Consider the following 23,126-nt stretch of genomic DNA (forward strand, 5'->3'; position numbering starts at 1 on the left):
CTATATTCTACCCACCTGAAGACTCCGCTCCAATATAGAAGCATCAAGAAATATGGACCAATAGGCTTTCTACAATCACTTCCATTTCAATACCCATTTTTTCGTGTTCTGTCTTGTGTTGATGAAATTAATACCCTATTAATGCCACCTCTTGTTCTGTCTTTTGTTGATGAAATTAATACCCTATTAATGCCACCTCACCCCATCCACCTCACTCAAATGTAGATATAAACAAAAATCGGAGATGTGTAAGTTCTATTCAGTTGTGTATTTGTAAACTAAAGTCTTTGAAAATGTAATAAGTTTTACGAAACGCGCTCGTGTCGCGTCAGACTAGAAATAAAAATGAATTTTGGAGAATTGATTTTTGAATTACCTCCAACAGTGAAAAGAAATGTACGAAAGATTGAGAAAATTCGTGTTAGAATTATTAATCTTACTTTTTCGGTCATATTTAATAATATATATATATATATATATATTTTTTTTTTTAAAGTTTGTGAGGGTACCACCTCTGGTGCCAATGTGGGGACCCATAGCCTCGGAGAAGAAAATAAAAAGTATTCAGAGGAGACCTTGTGGTTTCTCACTGAACACTAATATTATCTTCTCCTACCACCCCCATTCTTTTGTATGTACACATATATATTTACTTTATTTGAACTTTGTTACAAAAAAGGAGTTACATATGGGTTACAAAGATGGTTGTCATAGGTTGTCGAGTTCCTCCAGCTCCTCAGATGGCGGGCAGGAACCCTGGATGCAGTGCGCATTTCCCCTCTGTATCGCCACACTGAGGCGCTGGAAAAGAAAGCTTGCAGCTCTCGGGTCCCTTGTTGTTTCAATGAGCCTAGAACCCAGTTCCTTCAAAAAACTGGTAGCACTTTTACCCCAGGCGCCGAGCGTCTCAGAAGCAATGGGGACAAAATTGTAGTGGTGATCCAGTTCTCTATACTTACGGGATTTGGCTGCTTCCCTGTGGGTGGCAGCGCCACCTGGTTGTGCAACACTGAGGTTAATGTAGGTGTTAGCCAGGGTTGATACGCACGTGTAGTCCCATACCAACTGCTTGCCATTCTTCCAGGGGTTCACTGTGATACCATCCGGGCGACCAATAAGAGGATCAGAGTTACGGGGCGTTAGGTAACGGGGCTCTCTTTCAGCTGGGCATCCAGCTGTGGTGAGGCTCCTCTTGATGATGTCGTTAACTTCACTGTGCCTCGAGTGCCATCCCCCTGTGCTTTGGCAGAGTAGGCCATGGTGACCGTACCTGTCAGCCACCACCTGTGGGAACCGACCTGTGAGATTTATATTTATTTAATTTATATACTTCGATAGCAATTTGTATAATGATGAGTGGACTGTATTTCTGCAATAATCTCATAATCTCACAAATCGATCCTCTACACATTAGGGGGGGTTTATTAGTTTATGTATATGCAGCCATTCAAACTACAGAAATAACTACATACATTGATGAGGTTCCTTATCTTATAGTACAGCAGGTTAGTCCACCAGGTATAACTAGGGTGTAGACACCAAATTATCCTCTTTGAGGTAGCTTCCTCACCCAGTAACTGGTGCACAAAGTCTTCCATCCTCGTCTTGACCTGTCAAAAGTGCGCTAGCTGTGAAGCCAGAATCCTATATATGACAAGCTATATCAGAGAAAACACTATACAGTACATGGAACATGAAGACCTGGCTTAATTACCTTTAGTTTGAGGCGATTTCGCGATCTAACCGGGTCACCCTATATCCTGACATTAATGGCCATAAATGAATGATAAACGGGTTTCGGATAGACTTAACTTGAATTGTAGACATCGTGTTGGAGATGGTACCTTTGGTTTCCATAACACTACGTCCAAGTAAATTAACAGGAGCCGAATTTGCTCCCGTGTGAGCCTCTGGTCTCAATATAAACAATGGCTGTTTAACACTCCATCCTATTGACGTTACTGGCCGACATTGTCCAGAATGATAGGAGCCGAATTTGCTCCACACGTCTCGGAGGTGACACAACAATGGCTCCTCCTTCCTCCCTCTGACGCCTGGCTTACATTGTCCACATTTCAGAAAGTGATAGAAGGGTCACATTTACTCTACTTTAATATTGATAATTAAGTTAATTTATATAAGATGTTTTTATGATGGTAAAGTCCAAAGACTAATGTATTTAAGAATAATTCCCAGCAGAATAGCTGGTGAATTATAATAGTATGTGGTGATGATATCCCGTTTTCTATAGACGGTAATTCCACTACAAGTTACGTTTTCTATGGGTAACTTGTTGGTAATACAGCAGCAATTATCTGTCTGTATGATATTATTATTAAATGGTGTCGGATTTTCCGACATAATTCCCCAGGGGGCTGCTCACGGGTCGAAGTCCTATTTAGAACAGACGAACACCGATACTCCTCCTTCGAATTATTAGATTAATTTGATGTTAGTAGTTAGTAAGCACACATTTGTGCGTCTGTTCGTACAGGACGGATGTCCCGTACTAGAGTTGTAGGGGTTAGAAGTCTAATGCGATTTCATTTCCCTGTCAACTCTTGAAAGGCTAATATTCAAGCCTTATTACATATTATTTAACCCAGAAGACTGGTTGTGATCAAGTACTACAGTCAAGTATGATTCAGGGACTGCAGTGAGATCAGTGACATCAGATATAACTTGAAGTTTCTTCAGGTAACTGGTCACTGATATATAAACACTGAGGCCCATGGAATACATCTTGATTAAATAATAAATGTATCAAATCAGTCATCAGATTTATTGGGGTTTAATTTAGTTAATTGATTCAGAAGATTGAATAGCTCATCATTAAAGTAAAGTATGGTTCTGAGACTGCAGTGGGATCAGTGACATTGGTCGCAGTGACTTGTAGCTGTTTTAGGCTACTGTTCACTGATTTGCCACTGAGGCCTCATGAACTCATCTTCAGCTTCAAATGATGATACTAACATCAACCTCTGTTGGTATAGTCAGCTGTAATCTCCTTAGTATAATGCTACTGGAGAAATATAATCAGCTGACAAATTTAGATTTCTATTGGTATTGTTTATCTGCAGGCATAGGTCTCCTCAGGCTTGATACTGGGCCTGAGAGTAATTTACCTCCTGCAGACTTTAACATGGTTATGCCCTGATATTTAGTAGGGCTACCGATGAATCGATGGTAGTAGTCTGCCCCCACAAGGACAGCCATTTGGCATTTGATTTGCTCAAATTTACCTGCAGCTGCTTGATAATAGCTTTCCAGGTCAGCATAATCAACTTGAGATTGTTGTGACAAATCTTCACATTTCTTGATCTGTCTTGTTAAGTGGCCTTTAAGACCTGCAAGGGTTCTTTTCATTCTCCCTGCATTATCCATACTGGCTCGTTGGTGAAGCCTTGTGGGACTTGTACTTGGGCTGCTCATAATACTGAACAAACACTAATGGTAGCCTAGGGTAAATTCTGCACTCACTAGGCAATAATCCTACCTCTACTAGAGGTTAGCACTTAAAATTAATACACATTATATATATACAATCATACACACTAATGATTTGAGTGATAAACCAGTGTCACTGGAAGTACCTTTAGGTTAGCTCTTCTATATCACCCCAGGATGGTAGAGACACTAATTAATCACTCAAAGGTGTAATGATCATAAGTAAATTATTATATATACACAACTCAACTCGAGTTGATAAAAATTACACCCAAAATAGGGTCTGGACCATTCATTAATGGTGTTAGGTTGTTCAATATAGTACAACTGACTATGGTAATAATGGGACTAGGATGAGCAATAATAGTTCAACTAGTCAATGGTTAATATCCTACCCTGTTGTGGGTTGGCAATTAGTAAATATTATACTGTGATCACTAGTGCAATTTATATTAAATAATTCTCTATTTTGGAGAAATAATATACACAATTATTGATAATAGCCTCTTAATTAGCCTCTATGAAACTTCTAATATTATCTAGAAGTATTAAATATTATTAGTGACCTCGCGAAATAAAGTCCACAAAATTCGTAGATAATCTCTCGCGAAATGTAACACCACGAAATCCGTGAACAATCTCGCGAAGACACAGTCACTAATTTGGCTGGATTCTATATTAGCGCTGTCATTTCACGAAATAACATGCCACCAAATATCTGTGGGTGTGCATGAAACCGCTGACGAAGCTGAACTGGGCTGAGGGAGGCTCCTGAGCTCCCTCGAGGCTACGCTGCCGTCTTGACTGCTGGCTTTGTTTAAATAACACTGCACTAGTATATTTAATGAATCCACTGGTTAACTGGTTCATCCGGTACTAAGATGACCAAATGTGGGTTCATAGGACCGAATATTCCGGTTCCGAAGGTCCAAATAATGTGGGAACCGACCTGTGAGATTTATATTTATTTAATTTATATACTTCGATAGCAATTTGTATAATGATGAGTGGACTGTATTTCTGCAATAATCTCATAATCTCACAAATCGATCCTCTACACATTAGGGGGGGTTTATTAGTTTATATATATGCAGCCATTCAAACTACAGAAATAACTACATACATTGATGAGGTTCCTTATCTTATAGTACAGCAGGTTAGTCCACCAGGTATAACTAGGGTGTAGACACCAAATTATCCTCTTTGAGGTAGCTTCCTCACCCAGTAACTGGTGCACAAAGTCTTCCATCCTCGTCTTGACCTGTCAAAAGTGCGCTAGCTGTGAAGCCAGAATCCTATATATGACAAGCTATATCAGAGAAAACACTATACAGTACATGGAACATGAAGACCTGGCTTAATTACCTTTAGTTTGAGGCGATTTCGCGATCTAACCGGGTCACCCTATATCCTGACATTAATGGCCATAAATGAATGATAAACGGGTTTCGGATAGACTTAACTTGAATTGTAGACATCGTGTTGGAGATGGTACCTTTGGTTTCCATAACACTACGTCCAAGTAAATTAACAGGAGCCGAATTTGCTCCCGTGTGAGCCTCTGGTCTCAATATAAACAATGGCTGTTTAACACTCCATCCTATTGACGTTACTGGCCGACATTGTCCAGAATGATAGGAGCCGAATTTGCTCCACACGTCTCGGAGGTGACACAACAATGGCTCCTCCTTCCTCCCTCTGACGCCTGGCTTACATTGTCCACATTTCAGAAAGTGATAGAAGGGTCACATTTACTCTACTTTAATATTGATAATTAAGTTAATTTATATAAGATGTTTTTATGATGGTAAAGTCCAAAGACTAATGTATTTAAGAATAATTCCCAGCAGAATAGCTGGTGAATTATAATAGTATGTGGTGATGATATCCCGTTTTCTATAGACGGTAATTCCACTACAAGTTACGTTTTCTATGGGTAACTTGTTGGTAATACAGCAGCAATTATCTGTCTGTATGATATTATTATTAAATGGTGTCGGATTTTCCGACACCACCTCGCCGCAAATACACCTATATCTGGTGTGGATTGGGGCAGCAAGGCGGAGGGCCACAGCAATTCGGAGGGCGTGTGGTGTGAGACGCGTGCCAGTTGCCGACATTGGGGTTGCTAACTGGAAATCCCCTGCATGTGGTGCTGCTACTGCTGTGAGGCGAGCAATGTCGTGTTGTGTTGTTGCAGCACCCAGGCACTCTGCAGTAACTTGGTCTACAATGGGACCATCCCAGCTGGATTGCTTGTGGGATTTTGGGGATGGTGGTTGAGGTGATTGGCCTGCACGAGAGGCCCACTCTGTGGCACAGCGTGTAAAATTGGGATCATGTACACCTGCCAGCTGATGTAAGTGGGCAGGTAGAATTTCCTTCACAAGGTCGTCGGATGCTGATAAGGAGGACAGGAAGGCTGGAACAGCGATTTGCGTTGCTTTTCGAACTCCGAGGCCCCCAAGTCTTACGGGAAGAGAGGCTTGTTTCCACTGTAGGTCATCGAGAGAGAGGTTAAGGGCTTTTTCTAGCATTGATTTCAGTAACCGGTCATACTCACTTAGTTTTTGGCTACTGTAAGATGGTGAACACCTCAGAAAGTAGGTTAACCTGGGGAGGGACAGACATCTGGTGATGAGGTAGAGTGCATCATGAGCATCAATATCCTCAATCCTCCCATCCATCCTCTTAAGGTCGGCGATTTTCTTATCAAGGACCTCATCGATGGCTTTCAACCCCAGGGGAGCTCCTAGGAGTGTGCTGTCTTCAGGTTTAGTTTTATGGATATTTGGCAGAAGACCCTCTATTCTCTCTACGATGCCCTGGTTGGAACATATTATTTCACATTTAGAAGGGTTCAGGGTGAGGCCTAAAACTGCACCTTGCTCCTGGATTTTTCTGATGTCCTCCAGGAGGGAGTCTTGGGAACCAGCTAGGGTACCATCATCCAAGAACCAGATGTTAAGCTCGCTGGACAGGACCTCTGTGACTTGTTTGATGACTAAGCAGAAAAGGAGAGGAGCGAGGGGGTCACCCTGTTGGACGCCTTCTCGCGAGTCAATTTCATGTTCGCCAAAAAGTAGCTTAAGATCCATACTGTAGCATGAATGTACAAAAGGGTAGAGGGAAAGGAAATGACTATGAACCGCACGGAGTACAGCATCCCTCCGCACCAAATTGAAGGCATTTTTGAAATCTAGCTTGATAAGGGCCTTTTCGTCTGTGATGTTGGCGATGAAGGCTCGAGCTGCATGGGCTGCCGCCTCACACCCTTGTGGAATGCCAAACCCGAGCTGTTTTGGCTTCAGCATGTTGGCCGCTGCATCACTAACTGTTCTTGCAGCTGCCTTTGCGACGAGACGCCGGAGAGAATTGCCCACAGCTATTGGCCTGATCCCTCCATCCTTTTTCTTTAGAGCACAGAGAGATGCTCCAAAAAAGATAGGTCTTATGGACGCTGGTATGTTGCCAGCTAGACATGTGTTGGTGAATCTGGTTAGTTCCACCAAGAGGTTCTTTGCAATGTCACCCAGTGCAGGGTTGAGCATTTGCTTGAGGTGGTTGGGTTTTAGTCCTGTGAACCCACCTGCTGATCCTGTAGGGAAGGACATGGCTGCTTTATGGACCACAGATTCAGCCACCCAGAGAGGTTCTGCTCCGGTAGCCCCCACTTGTACAATGTCGTCCTCACGCGGAGCCCTGGGTGGGTGTTTCTCCCTTAGGGCTTGAGCTGTTGCGGCATCTCTGTCGGCAATTGAGTCCTCACTGGTGATGACTCTTATTGCTCCAATAGTGTTTCCTTCTTCTATTTTCTTGGTGACTGATGTTCTGATTTTTGATGTCTCGGATATGCTACTGTTGCTCTTCCTGCCGTGGGTGTTTCTCGCGCGAGTGGGAAGGCGCACCTGGTTGTCCTCCCTGGGAAAATCATTTATAGCTTTGATGACTGAGGCAGCTAAGGTTTTGTCTCTCCTTGCAGGGGTGGCTAGACATATGTTGCCAAACATTAGGAGGTTGTGCCATGCTTGGGTCGTTCCAGGAGAGTCGTTGACCTTTCTCAGGAGGGCAGATAATTTGGCTGCTGCATGGGGGCGGGCTGCTTTAGGGATGTGTTGCAAGGTTCTGGCCGATGTTGCTTTGATAGCTTCTAATAAATTTTCTGTGGGAATGAAGGTCTGGGAGGTGTTTTGCCTTACGGGCGGTGTGGGCTGTTGATTGGTGTTCTCCCTGGGAGGGCGCCCAGAACCCAAACACCTGGCTCCGTTGTGGTAATGAATGCGCACATTATCGTCACTCAACCGGATATAGCATACCCGGTCACACGTCTGACATCTACCTTGTCTACCCCTGTTATATATATATATATATATATATATATATATATATATATATATATATATATATATATATATATATATATATATATATATATATATATCACCAAAAAAGAGGTGTAGACACCGAGTGTAAACACCGGGTGTAGACGAAAGAAGTTACGTATGAAGGAAGAGGTACACAGGTGATGAGAGTGGGAGCAGGGCCAGAGGGGAGGAGATGGTGGGGTGGCGTGCGTTTACCCAGTAAGGGAAGACTGGAGAGCGTCTTCAGGGACACGGGAGACGACCGCCCAGCGTGCTAAAGTACAGCCTGCCTGCCCCAAGGAACCATTCTCCAGGCTTTGTCTCCCCCTGACTCAGAGCTCCGTTGTTGTTGTTTAAGATTCAGCAAATCGGAACAAAAAGTTCCAAGTAGCACGGGCTATGGTGAGCCCGTAGTGGACTTACCTGGCACAGGAGCGGGGCTGTAACTGTGCCCAGAGGTCCGTTGCGCTACTGTTTATATCCAGCTCTGCGCGCCAGTCAAGGGGGAAGTGGTTTCCTTGCGAGAATTGCTACTTTGCTTCTAATTACTGACGAGATCTTGGAGTGGTATTCCCTAGGGCTCGAACCCGCATCCATGAATTTCTCTGGCACATGCACTACCACCAATCCCTGGTGGCGAAGTGGAGACACATTCGTCCCACGCTTCGCGAGCGATGTGGTCTAAGTTTCGTATCCTGGTCGGGAAGAATTGACTAGCTACCAATCCTTAACTGTTTGCCTCTTTTCACCCAGCAGTAACTCAGTACCTGGTTCTTAACCGATCAGCGGGTTATGATCTAGGGGAAAAGTGGAAGAGTAAGGCTTATCACGAGCTATAGGAAGTCTGCTTCTAAACCCACCTGCATAAATCAACAAAGCATCTGAATCAAAGAAAACCATATAATAGTCCTGTCGGTTGTAAGTATGCCTGATGAATCCGAATACACAGGTTCGATCCCATCATGCATACTCCTTCAGTATTTTGTTGCGATATACCCTACATAGAAGAAACATAATAATAATTTAGTATTATTAACGACATACTCGGTATCACGAAATGACCGTGTGAGGGTCAGACTTATAAATGAGTGTGGGACTTTCTTTTAGAATCTTATTTAAGTGTGGGACTTTCTTTTAGACATCTATATGAGTGTGGGTCTTTCTTTTAGACTTTCATATGAGTGTGGGACTTTATTTAAGACTTTTATATGAGTGTGGGACTTTCTTTTAGACATCTATATGAGTGTGGGACTTTCTTTTAGACTTTTATATGAGTGTGGGACTTTCTTTTAAACTTTTATATGAGTGTGGGACTTTCTTTTAGACTTTTTACGTGTTTTTGTTTCCATTTTTCTGTTTTTTTCCCACTATGATCCCAAACTCCCGCAACAACACATCCCAAACATCAAATATATTTTCCCCTAAAACTATTCCAGGCGAGTTAACCACTTCGTTACCTGCCCGGCTGACGGTAGTTAGTCCTATATCTGATTTAAGGGTGATTATGGAACGTTTGTAATGACATTTTGAGGGGGTTAATTTATGGTTAAAGTGTAGGGAGCGTTTTGGACGTTGATTGGTGATCCCGGCAGGTGTGACTACCTGGTGTTTGAACAGGTATTAAACATATTTAACAACGAAGAGCTCTGTGACGTAGTTCTCTATGGTGTAGAGTCCTGTGACGTAATTCTCTATGATGTAGAGCCCTGTGACTTAGTATCCTATGGTGTAGAGTCCTATGACGTAGTACCCTATGGTGTAGAGCCATATGACGTAGTACTCTATGATATAGAGCCCTGTGACTTAGTTCTCAATGACTTAGAGTCCTATGACGTAGTACCCTATGATGTAGAGCCCTGTGACGTAGAGCACTGAGACGTAGTTCTCTATGACTTAGAGCCCTGTGATGTAGTTCTCTATGATGTAGGATACAGAGTTCCTTCCCCTTGAGAGGTAGAATGTGTGTGTGTGTGTGTGTGTGTGTGTGTGTGTGTGTGTGTGTGTGTGTGTGTGTGTGTGTGTGTGTGTGTGTGTGTGTGTGTGTGTGTGTGTGTGTGAGTGTGTACTCACCTAATTGTACTCACCTAATTGTGCTTGCGGGGGTTGAGCTCTGGCTCTTTGGTCCCGCCTCTCAACCGTCAATCAACTGGTGTACAGATTCCTGAGCCTATTGGGCTCTATCATATCTACATTTGAAACTGTGTATGGAGTCAGACTCCACCACATCACTTCCTAATGCATTCCATTTACTAACTACTCTGACACTGAAAAAGTTCTTTCTAACGTCTCTGTGGCTCATTTGGGTACTCAGCTTCCACCTGTGTCCCCTTGTTCGCGTCCCACCAGTGTTGAATAGTTCATCCTTGTTTACCCGGTCGATTCCCCTGAGGATTTTGTAGGTTGTGATCATGTCCCCCCTTACTCTTCTGTCTTCCAGTGTCGTGAGGTGCATTTCCCGCAGCCTTTCCTCATAACTCATGCCTCTTAGTTCTGGAACTAGTCTAGTAGCATACCTTTGGACTTTTTCCAGCTTCGTCTTGTGCTTGACAAGGTACGGGCTCCATGCTGGGGCCGCATACTCCAGGATTGGTCTTACATATGTGGTGTACAAGATTCTGAATGATTCCTTACACAGGTGTGTGTGTGTGTGTGTGTGTGTGTGTGTGTGTGTGTGTGTGTGTGTGTGTGTGTGTGTGTGTGTGTGTGTGTGTGTGTGTGTGTGTGTGTGTGTGTGTGTGTGTGTGTGTGTGTGTGTGTGTGTGTGTGTGTGTGTGTGTGTGTGTGTGTGTGTGAGTGTGTGTGTGTGTGTGTGTGTGTGTGTGTGTGTGTGTGTGTGTGTGTGTGTGTGTGTGTGTGTGTGTGTGTGTGTGTGTGTGTGTGTGTGTGTGTGTGTGTGTGTGTGAGTGTGTGTGTGTGTGTGTGTGTGTGTGTGTGTGTGTGTGTGTGTGTGTGTGTGTGTGGTGTGTGTGTGTGTGTGTGTGTGTGTGTGTGTGTGTGTGTGTGTGTGTGTGTGTGTGTGTGTGTGTGTGTGTGTGTGTGTGTGTGTGTGTGTGTGTGTGTGTGTGTGTGTGTGTGTGTGTGTGTGTGTGTGTGTGTGTGTGTGTGTGTGTGTGTGTGTGTGTGTGTGTGTGTGTGTGTGTGTGTGTGTGTGTGTGTGTGTGTGTGTGTGTGTGTGTATGTATTCACCTAGTTGTGCTTCCGGGGGTTGAACTCTGCTCTTTCGGCTCGCCGCTCAACTATCAATCTATCAACTGTTACAAACAACTAATTATTTTTTTTCTCCACTCTTACCACCAGGAAACAGCCCGTAGCAGCTGTCTAACTCCCAGGTACCTATTTATTGCTAGGTAACAGGGGCAGCAGGGTGAAAGTAGCTCTGCCCATTTGTTTCCGCTGGGGATTGATCCCCGGCCTTTAGGGTCACCCCAGGCTCCCCAGGCCCACCCCCAGGCCACCCTTCACCCCAGGCTCCCCAGGTCCACCCCCCAGGCCACCCTTCACCCCAGGCTCCCCAGGCCCACCCCCAGGCCACCCTTCACCCCAGGCTCCCCAGGCCCACCCCCAGGCCACCCTTCACCCCAGGCTCCCCAGGCCCACCCCCAGGCCACCCTTCACCCCAGGCTCCCCAGGTCCACCCCCAGGCCACCCTTCACCCCAGGCTCCCCAGGCCCACCCCCAGGCCACCCTTCACCCCAGTCTCCCCAGGTCCACCCCCAGGCCACCCTTCACCCCAGGCTCCCCAGGTCCACCCCCAGGCCACCCTTCACCCCAGGCTCCCCAGGTCCACCCCCAGGCCACCCTTCACCCCAGGCTCCCCAGGTCCACCCCCCAGGCCACCCTTCACCCCAGGCTCCCCAGGCCCACCCCCAGGCCACCCTTCACCCCAGGCTCCCCAGGCCCACCCCCAGGCCACCCTTCACCCCAGGCTCCCCAGGTCCACCCCCAGGCCACCCTTCACCCCAGGCTCCCCAGGTCCACCCCCAGGCCACCCTTCACCCCAGGCTCCCCAGGTCCACCCCCAGGCCACCCTTCACCCCAGGCTCCCCAGGTCCACCCCCCAGGCCACCCTTCACCCCAGGCTCCCCAGGCCCACCCCCAGGCCACCCTTCACCCCAGGCTCCCCAGGCCCACCCCCAGGCCACCCTTCACCCCAGGCTCCCCAGGTCCACCCCCAGGCCACCCTTCACCCCAGGCTCCCCAGGTCCACCCTCCAGGCCACCCTTCACCCCAGGCTCCCCAGGTCCACCCCCCAGGCCACCCTTCACCCCTGGCTCCCCAGGTCCACCCCCAGGCCACCCTTCACCCCAGGCTCCCCAGGTCCACCCTCCAGGCTACCCTTCACCCCAGGCTCCCCAGGTCCACCCCCCAGGCCACCCTTCACCCCAGGCTCCCCAGGTCCACCCCCCAGGCCACCCTTCACCCCAGGCTCCCCAGGCCCACCCCCAGGCCACCCTTCACCCCAGGCTCCCCAGGTCCACCCCCAGGCCACCCTTCACCCCAGGCTCCCCAGGTCCACCCCCAGGCCACCCTTCACCCCAGGCTCCCCAGGTCCACCCCCAGGCCACCCTTCACCCCAGGCTCCCCAGGTCCACCCCCAGGCCACCCTTCACCCCAACAAACTCCTCCCCGGAGAGTTGTTTTCTTTACTTCCTTTTGTTCACGTTTATATATTTTATTTAGTGGCTCTATTATCAAGCCTTCCCCTTCAGGCTGCCCCCCCCCCCCCCGACCCTCCCTCTTGATGACTGCAACCTCCTCTCGTTCCCTCTTGATGACTGGAACCTCCTCTCGTTCCCTCTTGATGACTGGAACCTCCTCTCGTTCCCTCTTCATGACTGGAACCTCCTCTCGTTCCCTCTTGATGATTGGAACCTCCTCTCGTTCCCTCTTGATGATTGGAACCTCGTCTCGTTCCCTCTTGATGACTGCAACCTCCTCTCGTTCCCTCTTGATGATTGGAACCTCCTCTCGTTCCCTCTTGATGACTAGAACCTCCTCTCGTTCCCTCTTGATGATTGGAACCTCCTCTCGTTCCCTCTTGATGATTGGAACCTCCTCTCGTTCCCTCTTGATGACTGCAACCTCCTCTCGTTCCCTCTTGATGATTGGAACCTCCTCTCGTTCCCTCTTCATGACTGGAACCTCCTCTCGTTCCCTCTTGATGATTGGAACCTCCTCTCGTTCCCTCTTGATGATTGGAACCTCCTCTCGTTCCCTCTTGATGATTGGAACCTCCTCTCGTTCCCTCTTGATGATTGGAACCTCCTCTCGTTCCCTCTTGATGACTAGAACCTCCTCTCGTTCCCTCTTGATGATTGGAACCTCCTCTCGTTCCCTCTTGATGATTGGAACCTCCTCTCGTTCCCTCTTCATGACTGGAATCTCCTCTCGTTCCCTCTTGATGATTGGAACCTCCTCTCGTTCCCTCTTGATGATTGGAACCTCGTCTCGTTCCCTCTTGATGATTGGAACCTCCTCTCGTTCCCTCTTGATGATTGGAACCTCCTCTCGTTCCCTCTTGATGACTAGAACCTCCTCTCGTTCCCTCTTGATGATTGGAACCTCCTCTCGTTCCCTCTTGATGATTGGAACCTCCTCTCGTTCCCTCTTGATGATTGGAACCTCCTCTCGTTCCCTCTTGATGATTGGAACCTCCTCTCGTTCCCTCTTGATGATTGGAACCTCCTCTCGTTCCCTCTTGATGATTGGAACCTCCTCTCGTTCCCTCTTGATGATTGGAACCTCCTCTCGTTCCCTCTTGATGACTAGAACCTCCTCTCGTTCCCTCTTGATGATTGGAACCTCCTCTCGTTCCCTCTTGATGATTGGAACCTCCTCTCGTTCCCTCTTGATGATTGGAACCTCCTCTCGTTCCCTCTTGATGATTGGAACCTCCTCTCGTTCCCTCTTGATGATTGGAACCTCCTCTCGTTCCCTCTTGATGATTGGAACCTCCTCTCGTTCCCTCTTGATGATTGGAACCTCCTCTCGTTCCCTCTTGATGATTGGAACCTCCTCTCGTTCCCTCTTGATGATTGGAACCTCCTCTCGTTCCCTCTTGATGATTGGAACCTCCTCTCGTTCCCTCTTGATGACTAGAACCTCCTCTCGTTCCCTCTTGATGATTGGAACCTCCTCTCGTTCCCTCTTGATGATTGGAACCTCCTCTCGTTCCCTCTTGATGATTGGAACCTCCTCTCGTTCCCTCTTGATGATTGGAACCTCCTCTCGTTCCCTCTTGATGATTGGAACCTCGTCTCGTTCCCTCTTGATGATTGGAACCTCCTCTCGTTTCCACTTGATGACTCTACCCTTCCAACCCTCTTGATTGGAGCCTACTTCCTCTTGATCGCTAGGCACTTCACTTACCACCAATTATAAGAGGTCCGCCTGCTGCAGAGGAAGTGGTTGTGTATTTGCATGTTAATGAGAATTGGGTGACGCTCAGTAATTAACTTACTCCCTTCCTGACTACGGAAAATGATAGCTTCCCCTTTAAATATATTTATGAACGCCTTCATGGTAATCTGATTGGCCAATTAAGATCGAAAATACATATGCAAATACATGCTCTCGCGTTATTTATATATATATATATATATATATATATATATATATATATATATATATATATATATATATATATATATATATATATATATATATATATATATATATATATATATATATATATATATATATATGCGGAAAATCCACAGAGAAATATGAAATGAGGTGAACGTTTCGGCTTGTTAAAGCCTTTGTCAACACCAGACTGACTTTGAGTCAGTCTGGTGTTGACAAAGTCTTTAACAAGCTGAAACGTTCACCTCATTTCATATTTCTCTGTGGATTTTCCGCATAAAATGATCAGTGTTTTGTGATCGTCAATTGCATATATATATGTCGTACCTAGTAGCCAGAACGCACTTCTCAGCCTACTATGCAAGGCCCGATTTGCCTAATAAGCCAAGTTTTCCTGAATTAATATATTTTCTCTAATTTTTTTCTTATGAAATGATAAAGCTACCCATTTCATTATGTATGAGGTCATTTTTTTTTATTGGAGTTAAAATTAACGTAGATATATGACCGAACCTAACCAACCCTACCTAACCTAACCTAACCTATCTTTATAGGTTAGGTTAGGTAGCCGAAAAAGTTGGGTTAGGTTAGGTTAGGTAGGTTAGGTAGTCGAAAAACAATTAATTCATGAAAACTTGGCTTATTAGGCAAATCAGGCCTTGCATAGTAGGCTGAGAAGTGCGTTCTGGCTACTAGGTACGACATATGTATATATATATATATATATATATATATATATATATATATATATATATATATATATATATATATATATACACATACATACATACATAATTTCCGCCACCACGAAGCTTCAGAGCGTTGTTGAAAAACGAGTTATTATTTGCAAATTGAAATTCAGAAGTGTGTAGTTGGCCAGTTAGAAAGTAAATCAGTATTTAATCCAATACTTTCTTTAATAGTGTGTTTATGGTCTCATAGCTCTAGAGTTATCAGAGTAGGGCATAGAAGCTGGTACTGGCCTTGGGTATGGGTACAGGTACAGAGGTGTCTGGTACCCTGAGAGAGAGAGAGTCCTTTAAGACATACAGTTTCAGCTTTCCATATTTAAGGACCTTTTATTATGCCATTTTTTATAGCTTTCTTAAGGCTTTCTCAACCATTATAGGTGTTAAGAGTGCATAGGTGTTTTAACATTAGGGTACCAGGGTGTACGCAGGTGTCATATACAGCTGTTGTTAGATCAGTATCAGATATCATCTGCGCAATATCTCGCACTGTTGTGCAATGTTGAATATTTCCCTTTAAAAACATGACACATATTACGGGGCCCAAAGATATCATCGGTGGCGTTCGTTATCCTTTTACAGGAACTTTTATTTTTTTCTAATTTCACCCCAAAATGATAACACTTTTTTCCAATGAAATGTTAACAATGGCCAATGATTTCGCAATATTATATTTCTTTATTATCTTTATGGCTTGTTGATATTAAGCCCTGGAGTTAGGCCTGCCTCTGTGTCTATTTGTCTCTCTTTCCCTGCCCTAACTAGCCGCCCTAACTAGCCGCCCTAACTAGCCGCCCTAACTAGCCACCCTAACAATCACTGACATGACAGATGTAAACAAAAATCATGGGAGTATTCTGATGTAAATTATACTGAAGATTAGTGCACTCAGTCGCTTCAGGTGGAATTTGGATATTATCAAGTGTTCCGTTAAGCAGGCTTTTAAACTTACCAATATCTAAGTCTTATGTCAATGCCTGAGCTTGTAGGTATGTGAACAATGGAACCTACCAATTAGTGACCCATGGGGAGCATAATTGTGATTGGAGATGATGTCTATGATGTGCCTTGGATGTCCATCCTTGCTCTCTATAACCAGCCACTTACAGACGTCTTCAAGTGGTGATAATGTCCAGTGGGATGGTTACTGTGTATATGGGAACTTGTTTCACAACTCTGATGCCCTGTTTCAAGGCCTGTGTTTACCTTTCTCGTTTGACTTACTCTAAATGTTTCTTGATATGAATCTATTACTCATTGTTCTGACTTTGATTGGAATTAAACAGAGGGTTGCTTCACAAGGAAGAATTTGTTGCCTCAACCTGGAGGCACTCGTAAAAAAGTGCATCACTTGACTTAAAAAAGTGTCTCAAATCCCTATTGTGCATGAAAATATATCTCGTGAGGAGATATATTTTTTAGTTTCTTGAGATATTTTTGAGTCTCTTGAGATATTTTTGAGTCTCTCTCTTCAGAGGAGGTGCTATCGTATGCCATGGCTATAGGTTGGTGTGTCTCATTCAAAGCCTTGACCTCGTATGAATCTAGGTCAAGGTCAGGATTGTAGTGTTACTGATGGCTTTGGCCACTAGAAAATGTGAGTTGGTAAATGTCTGAACCCATGAATTTGAGTATCTCGACAACAGTCTTCGCGTAAGTGGGTTTGTGATTAAAGGCTTTGACCTCGGATGAGTGGGGTGTTGGAGTAAGCTTTGACCACGGGATGGTGGAAGATGGTGAAAGCCACTCTGCCAGCCTTCTTCACTCGGTTCCAGCCACAGCTCAGCCCTTTGCCTCGTGTTCCACTCTTGAAGTTGGGGATTTGATGCAAGTTATGTGTTGGGGTAATGGCTTGTGTGTGTGTGTGTGTGTGTGTGTGTGTGTGTGTGTGTGTGTGTGTGTGTGTGTGTGTGTGTGTGTGTGTGTGTGTGTGTGTGTGTGTGTGTGTGTGTGTGTGTGTGTGTGTGTGTGTGTGTGTGTGTGTGTGTGTGGGTTGGTAGATGTGTGTGTGTGTGTGGGTTGGTGGATGTGTGTGTGTGTGTGTGGATGTATGTTTGTGTGTGTGTGGATGGGTGGGTGGAGGGGTGTGTGTGTGTGTGGGGGGGGGGTGGATGTGTGTGTGTGTGTGTGTATGTGTGTGTGTGTGTGTGTACTCACCTAGTTGTGGGTGTGTTATTTGAACTCATTTATATGTGCTAGCAGTGCGACCTTCATCTCTTTGGCCCCGCTTCTGAGTCTCTCCAGTCACCTACTGCAATGGCTCACATATCCCTTACTTCTTACATCAACTCGTAAATCTATAAACGGAGTTACCATCTCAACTTCCTCCCCTTCTAATTCATCCCGCTTTTCCCCATAACCCACCACATACAATGAAGAGGTGTTATCGTGCGTCTCTGTAAGTCATCTGAGTGTCCAGTTCCCCCTGTGACGTCTCCTTCTCTTCCTGCTGCTCAAGCTCGACATCTAATTTGCATCCACATGGTTAACTTATCTAAGAATCTTATCTAAGAACCTTATCTAAGAAGCAGTGATAATGTTGTCTTTGTCCTCCTTGTTTCCCAGCATAGTGGGGTATATATAGGTTATTTAAATGTTTAAGGATACATCTTAGTATCATTCTTTTGACATTCTTGGGATTTTCTTTGTGTTTTTGAAGATGGAGTCGCCACGCCGGGTCTACATAAATTCAGTGATGGTCTAATGCAGATGTGCAACTCCCTGATGGCCTCGTTAGCAAGGTTGCTCAAGATTGCAAGGCTTTTTTTCTGGCTTTGCATACGCTGCTGATTTTAATTTTTCATTGTGTACTACCGGTGACGGGCATAAAGCATGTCTACGCACATCATCATTTTCCAGGCGATGAGTCACAATAACGTGGCTGAAGTATGTTGACCAGACCACACACTAGAAATTGAAGGGACGACGACGTTTCGGTCCGTCCTGGACCATTCTCAAGTCGATTGTGACTTGAGAATCGACTTGAGAATGGTCCAGGACGGACCGAAGCGTCGTCGTCCCTTCAATTTCTAGTGTGTGGTCTGGTCATCATCATTTTCATTTTCTGATTCGATTATTTGTCTTCATATTCTATTGCAACTGTGTCTACGTCATTCCCTTTCCTAACCTCATCACCAGGCCTGGACTAGAGTCAGGCAGACATTTTTCAGACTATTACCCTGGTCAGTACAGGCCCTAAGGAAGTATTCTACAGTCCTTCTCAGTTCTGATTGTCTTTACAAAATGTTGATAGGTTCACACAAGCTTGTGAACAGTTTACAGGGGAATCCTACCTCGTCAGTTCAATTAGTGAAGTGGAAGAGTGTGTGTGGGTCCTTGTGTTAATACCTATACTGTGCTCTGGGTGTTGAGTCCCGATGATGTGCTATCTTCCTACTCCCTCTCCTGCTCCGTGCTTTCTCTCGGGTAGTATGGGAACCCCGACTTTTGGAAGTGAGAGTCACTTTGTTTGGTTTATCCTCAGTACAACTTTGGTTAGCTATCTGTCACCATTTTTTCAAGCTCAGTTTGTTGCTGGGTCGCACGCACGAGTACACACACACACACACACACACACACACACACACACACACACACACACACACACACACACACACACACACACACACACACACACACACACACACACACACACACACACACACACACACACACACACACACACACACACACACACGCCAATATGCCAACATACGAACGGCATTCAGAAACTTGTGTAAAGAATCATTCAGAAGTTTGTATACCACATATGTCAGCCCAATCCTGGAGTATGCAGCCCCAGCATGGAGTTCGTATCTAGTCAAGGATAAGACTAAACTGGAAAAGGTTCAAAGGTTTCCCACCAGACTAGTACTCGAGCTGAGAGGTATGAGCTACGAGGAGAGACTACGGGAATTAAACCTCACTTCGTTGGAAGACAGAAGAGTTAGGGGGGATATGATCACCACATTCAAGATTCTGAAGGGAATTGATAGGGTAGATAAAGACAGGCTATTTAACACGAGGGGCACACGCACAAGGGGACACAGGTGGAAACTGAGTGCCCAAATGAGCCACAGAGATATTAGAAAGAACTTTTTTAGTGTCAGAGTGGTTGACAAATGGAATGCATTAGGAAGTGTTGTGGTGGAGGCTGACTCCATACACAGTTTCAAGTGTAGATATGATAGAGCCCAATAGGCTCAGGAATCTGTACACCTGTTGATTGACGGTTGAGAGGCGGGACCAAAGAGCCAGAGCTCAACCCCCGCAAACACAACTAGGTGAGTACAACTAGGTGAGTACATCCTACCGACTTTCCTGAGCCAATATCCGGCGAGGTTCTCCACCGCGGGATAAGTCTTACCGGCGAGGTTCTCCACCGCGGGATAAGTCTTACCGGCGAGGTTCTCCTCCGCGGGATAAGTCTTACCGACGAGGTTCTCCACCGCGGGATAAGTCTTACCGGCGAGGTTCTCCACGGCGGGATAAGTCTTACCGGCGAGGTTCTCCACGGCGGGATAAGTCTTACCGGCGAGGTTCTCCACCGCGGGATAAGTCTTACCGGCGAGGTTCTCCACCGCGGGATAAGTCTTACCGGCGAGGTTCTCCACCGCAGGATAAGTCTTACCGGCGAGGTTCTCCACGGCGGGATAAGTCTTACCGGCGAGGTTCTCCACCGCAGGATAAGTCTTACCGGCGAGGTTCTCCACCGCAGGATAAGTCTTACCGGCGAGGTTCTCCACCGCGGGATAAGTCTTACCGGCGAGGTTCTCCACCGCGGGATAAGTCTTACCGGCGAGGTTCTCCACCGCGGCATAAGTCTTACCGGCGAGGTTCTCCACCGCGGGATAAGTCTTACCGGCGAGGTTCTCCACCGTGGGATAAGTCTTACCGGCGAGGTTCTCCACCGCGGGATAAGTCTTACCGGCGAGGTTCTCCACCGCGGGATAAGTCTTACCGGCGAGGTTCTCCACCGCGGGATAAGTCTTACCGGCGAGGTTCTCCACCGCGGGATAAGTCTTACCGGCGAGGTTCTCCACCGCGGGATAAGTCTTACCGGCGAGGTTCTCCACCGCGGGATAAGTCTTACCGGCGAGGTTCTCCACCGCGGGATAAGTCTTACCGGCGAGGTTCTCCACCGCGGGATAAGTCTTACCGGCGAGGTTCTCCACTGCGGGATAAGTCTTACCGGCGAGGTTCTCCACCGCGGGATAAGTCTTACCGGCGAGGTTCTCCACCGCGGGATAAGTCTTACCGGCGAGGTTCTCCACCGCGGGATAAGTCTTACCGGCGAGGTTCTCCACCGCGGGATAAGTCTTACCGGCGAGGTTCTCCACCGCGGGATAAGTCTTACCGGCGAGGTTCTCCACCGCGGGATAAGTCTTACCGGCGAGGTTCTCCACCGCGGGATAAGTCTTACCGTACAGGTCCTAACTCTCCTGTCCTCGCCTTTCATGGTGGAAGCTTTACAGCCAAAATACAAACAAACACTCAAAAAAAAAATCAAAATGTATATTTAGGTAAGGTACATACATACAAGAGATTTTACAAAGAGTGATGGATTTATAGTTAGGGCTAGTACATACAATGCCTAAAGCCACTATTACGCAAAGCGTTTCGGGCATAAAAAACTTAAATGACTAAAGCTTAATACTAATTGAGCATAAAGAGTAAAATGAAAACATGGAATGAAAACATCGCTGAAAAAGCAGCACAAATACAATTCTGTCGACAAACAGCGCTCTTTAAAAAAAAAAAAAAACAGACATTGGATGACATTAGAGGGGTAAGGTAGGTTACAGGGAATTTATTAGGTATAGCTTCGTTTTTATCTTAAACTGGTTGAGAGAGGTACAGTCTTTAACATGGTTAGGAAGGTCATTCCACAATCTGGGTCCCCTGATTCGTAGAGCATTTCTAGTTTGATTAAGTCGTACTCTAGGAATATCAAAACTGTTTTTATTTCTGGTGTGGTGCTCATGGGTTCTGTTACAACCTTCTATGAAGCTTTTGAGGTCAGGATTGGCATTACAGTTTAGCGTTTTATATATGTATAATACACATGAGAGAATGTGCAGTGACTTAATGTCTAACATATTCAGAGATTTGAGTAGGGGTACCGAGTGATGTCTGGGGCCAGAGTTGGATATTGTCCTAATAGCAGCTTTGTGTTGAGTAATTAGAGGACGTAAATGATTTTGGGTAGTAGAACCCCAAGCACAAATACCATAGTTGAGATATGGATAGACGAGGGAGTAATAGAGAGTCACCAGGGCAGGGCGGGGTACATAATATCTGATCTTAGAAAGAATGTCAACAGTTTTTGAAACTTTTTTTTATATATTTAGAATGTGGCCCTGGAAATTCAGTTTGTGGTCAATGAGAATGCCAAGGAATTTGCCATCTAATTTGTTGCAAATTTGGGTATTGTTTATTTTGAGATTTATTTGATTAGAGGATTTATTGCCAAACAGAATATAGAAAGTTTTGTCAATGTTAAGGGTGAGTTTGTTGGCAGTTAGCCAAAGATGGACTTTCTCTAGCTCAGTATTTACTGTGGCATTTAGAGCAAGGGGGTCAGGACTGGAGTAAATGAAGGTTGTGTCGTCAGCAAATAGAATTGGTTTGAGGTGTTGGGAGGCATTTGGAAGGTCATTAATGTAGATGAGAAAGAGGAGAGGGCCAAGTATGCTGCCCTGAGGAACACCAATGTTGATGGGTAGGGTGGGAGAAATTGAATTATTCACAGAAACATACTGGAGCCTGTCAGTAAGGTAGGATTTGAGGTATTGCAGGGAGTGACCTCTGACTCCATAATGATGTAGTTTAATTAAGAAGAAGGTTTTGGTGGTTGACAGTGTCAAAAGCTTTACGCAGGTCCACAAATAACCCAACAGGGAACTCATTTTTATCAAGAGCTGTATGAATCGAGTTAAGCATACTAATAAGTGCATCATAAGTACACTGACTTTTGTTTGTGCCTGGAGCATTTAGCAGGTTTATGGTGCATTTTATTTCATCTCTTGCAGATGTTGTTTGGTTACCGTGACCTGAAGTGTTTAGTTACTGTGACCTGAGGTGTTTAGTTACTGTGACCTGAGGTGTTTAGTTACTGTGACCTGAAGTGTTTAGTTACTGTGACCTGAGGTGTTTAGTTACTGTGACCTGAGGTGTTTAGTTACTGTGACCTGAAGTGTTTAGTTACTGTGACCTGAAGTGTTTGGTTACTGTGACCTGAAGTGTTTCGTTCCTGTGACCTGAAGTGTTTAGTTACTGTGACCTGAGGTGTTTAGTTACTGTGACCTGAGGTGTTTAGTTACTGTGACCTGAAGTGTTTAGTTACTGTGACCTGAAGTATTTGGTTACTGTGACCTGAAGTGTTTAGTTACTGTGACCTGAAGTGTTTGGTTACTGTGGCCTGAAGTGTTTAGTTACTGTGACCTGAAGTGTTTAGTTACTGTGACCTGAAGTGTTTAGTTACTGTGACCTGAAGTGTTTAGTTACTGTTACCTGAAGTGTTTAGTTACTGTGACCTGAAGTGTTTAGTTACTGTGACCTGAAGTGTTTAGTTACTGTGACCTGAAGTGTTTAGTTACTGTTACCTGAAGTGTTTAGTTACTGTGACCTGAAGTATTTTAGTTACTGTTACCTCAAAAGTTTACTTACGGTGAAGTTGGCTGAGGAGACAGTTGAGAATTACGTAATACTCTGCTGAACCTAAACAAACTAGTTATATATTCAGAGAAATTGCTGGTCGACGCTAATCAAATTAAATGCAAGGTGACAAGATTTGGCAGCGTAATGAGGATACTAGAGAGAGAGGGAGAGCATAACGTGACGAGAAGGCACCTGCTTGATCCAAAGAGAACGATCTGGGAGAAGATATAACCTCAAGTTTAAGAGGCAGATGTTACCAGGCTAACATCAGCGCCGTATGCAATGCTGGTGACCTATTATCTTATTGGCTCGAAAACGGTAC

General features: G+C 45.4%; 2 protein-coding genes across 2 annotated transcripts in view; one reads left to right on the plus strand and one right to left on the minus strand.

Moving 5' to 3' along the window:
* Positions 1-14,380, minus strand: part of LOC138371622 (trichohyalin-like) — a 47,237-nt gene extending 32,857 nt beyond the window's left edge. The window contains exons 1-3 of the mRNA XM_069336592.1: positions 14,367-14,380; positions 12,542-14,175; positions 9,145-9,298 (exon numbers count right to left, since the gene is read on the minus strand). Of these exons, the coding sequence (XP_069192693.1) occupies positions 9,145-9,298; positions 12,542-14,175; positions 14,367-14,380 (1,802 nt within the window). The remainder of the gene's footprint in view (positions 1-9,144; positions 9,299-12,541; positions 14,176-14,366) is intronic.
* A 2,488-nt stretch (positions 14,381-16,868) lies between these two features.
* LOC138371623 (uncharacterized) lies at positions 16,869-22,196 on the plus strand. Its single transcript, XM_069336599.1, has 3 exons — positions 16,869-16,989; positions 19,486-20,568; positions 22,177-22,196. The coding sequence occupies exons 1-3, from the start codon at positions 16,869-16,871 to the stop codon at positions 22,194-22,196; spliced, it is 1,224 nt and encodes a 407-aa protein (XP_069192700.1).
* The last annotated feature ends 930 nt before the right edge of the window (positions 22,197-23,126 follow it).

The sequence above is a fragment of the Procambarus clarkii genome, chromosome 4, assembly GCF_040958095.1.
Source record: "Procambarus clarkii isolate CNS0578487 chromosome 4, FALCON_Pclarkii_2.0, whole genome shotgun sequence".
In the NCBI taxonomy this organism is placed as follows: Eukaryota; Metazoa; Arthropoda; class Malacostraca; order Decapoda; family Cambaridae; genus Procambarus; species Procambarus clarkii.

Coding starts and splice junctions, on each gene's coding strand:
- LOC138371623 (XM_069336599.1), top strand. CDS start 16,869: ATGGTGGAAGATGGTGAAAGCCACTCTGCCAGCCTTCTTCACTCGGTT. Junction 16,990..19,485: donor GATGCAAGTTATGTGTTGGG/GTAATGGCTTGT, acceptor ATATCCGGCGAG/GTTCTCCACCGCGGGATAAG. Junction 20,569..22,176: donor ACCGCGGGATAAGTCTTACC/GTACAGGTCCTA, acceptor CATCTCTTGCAG/ATGTTGTTTGGTTACCGTGA.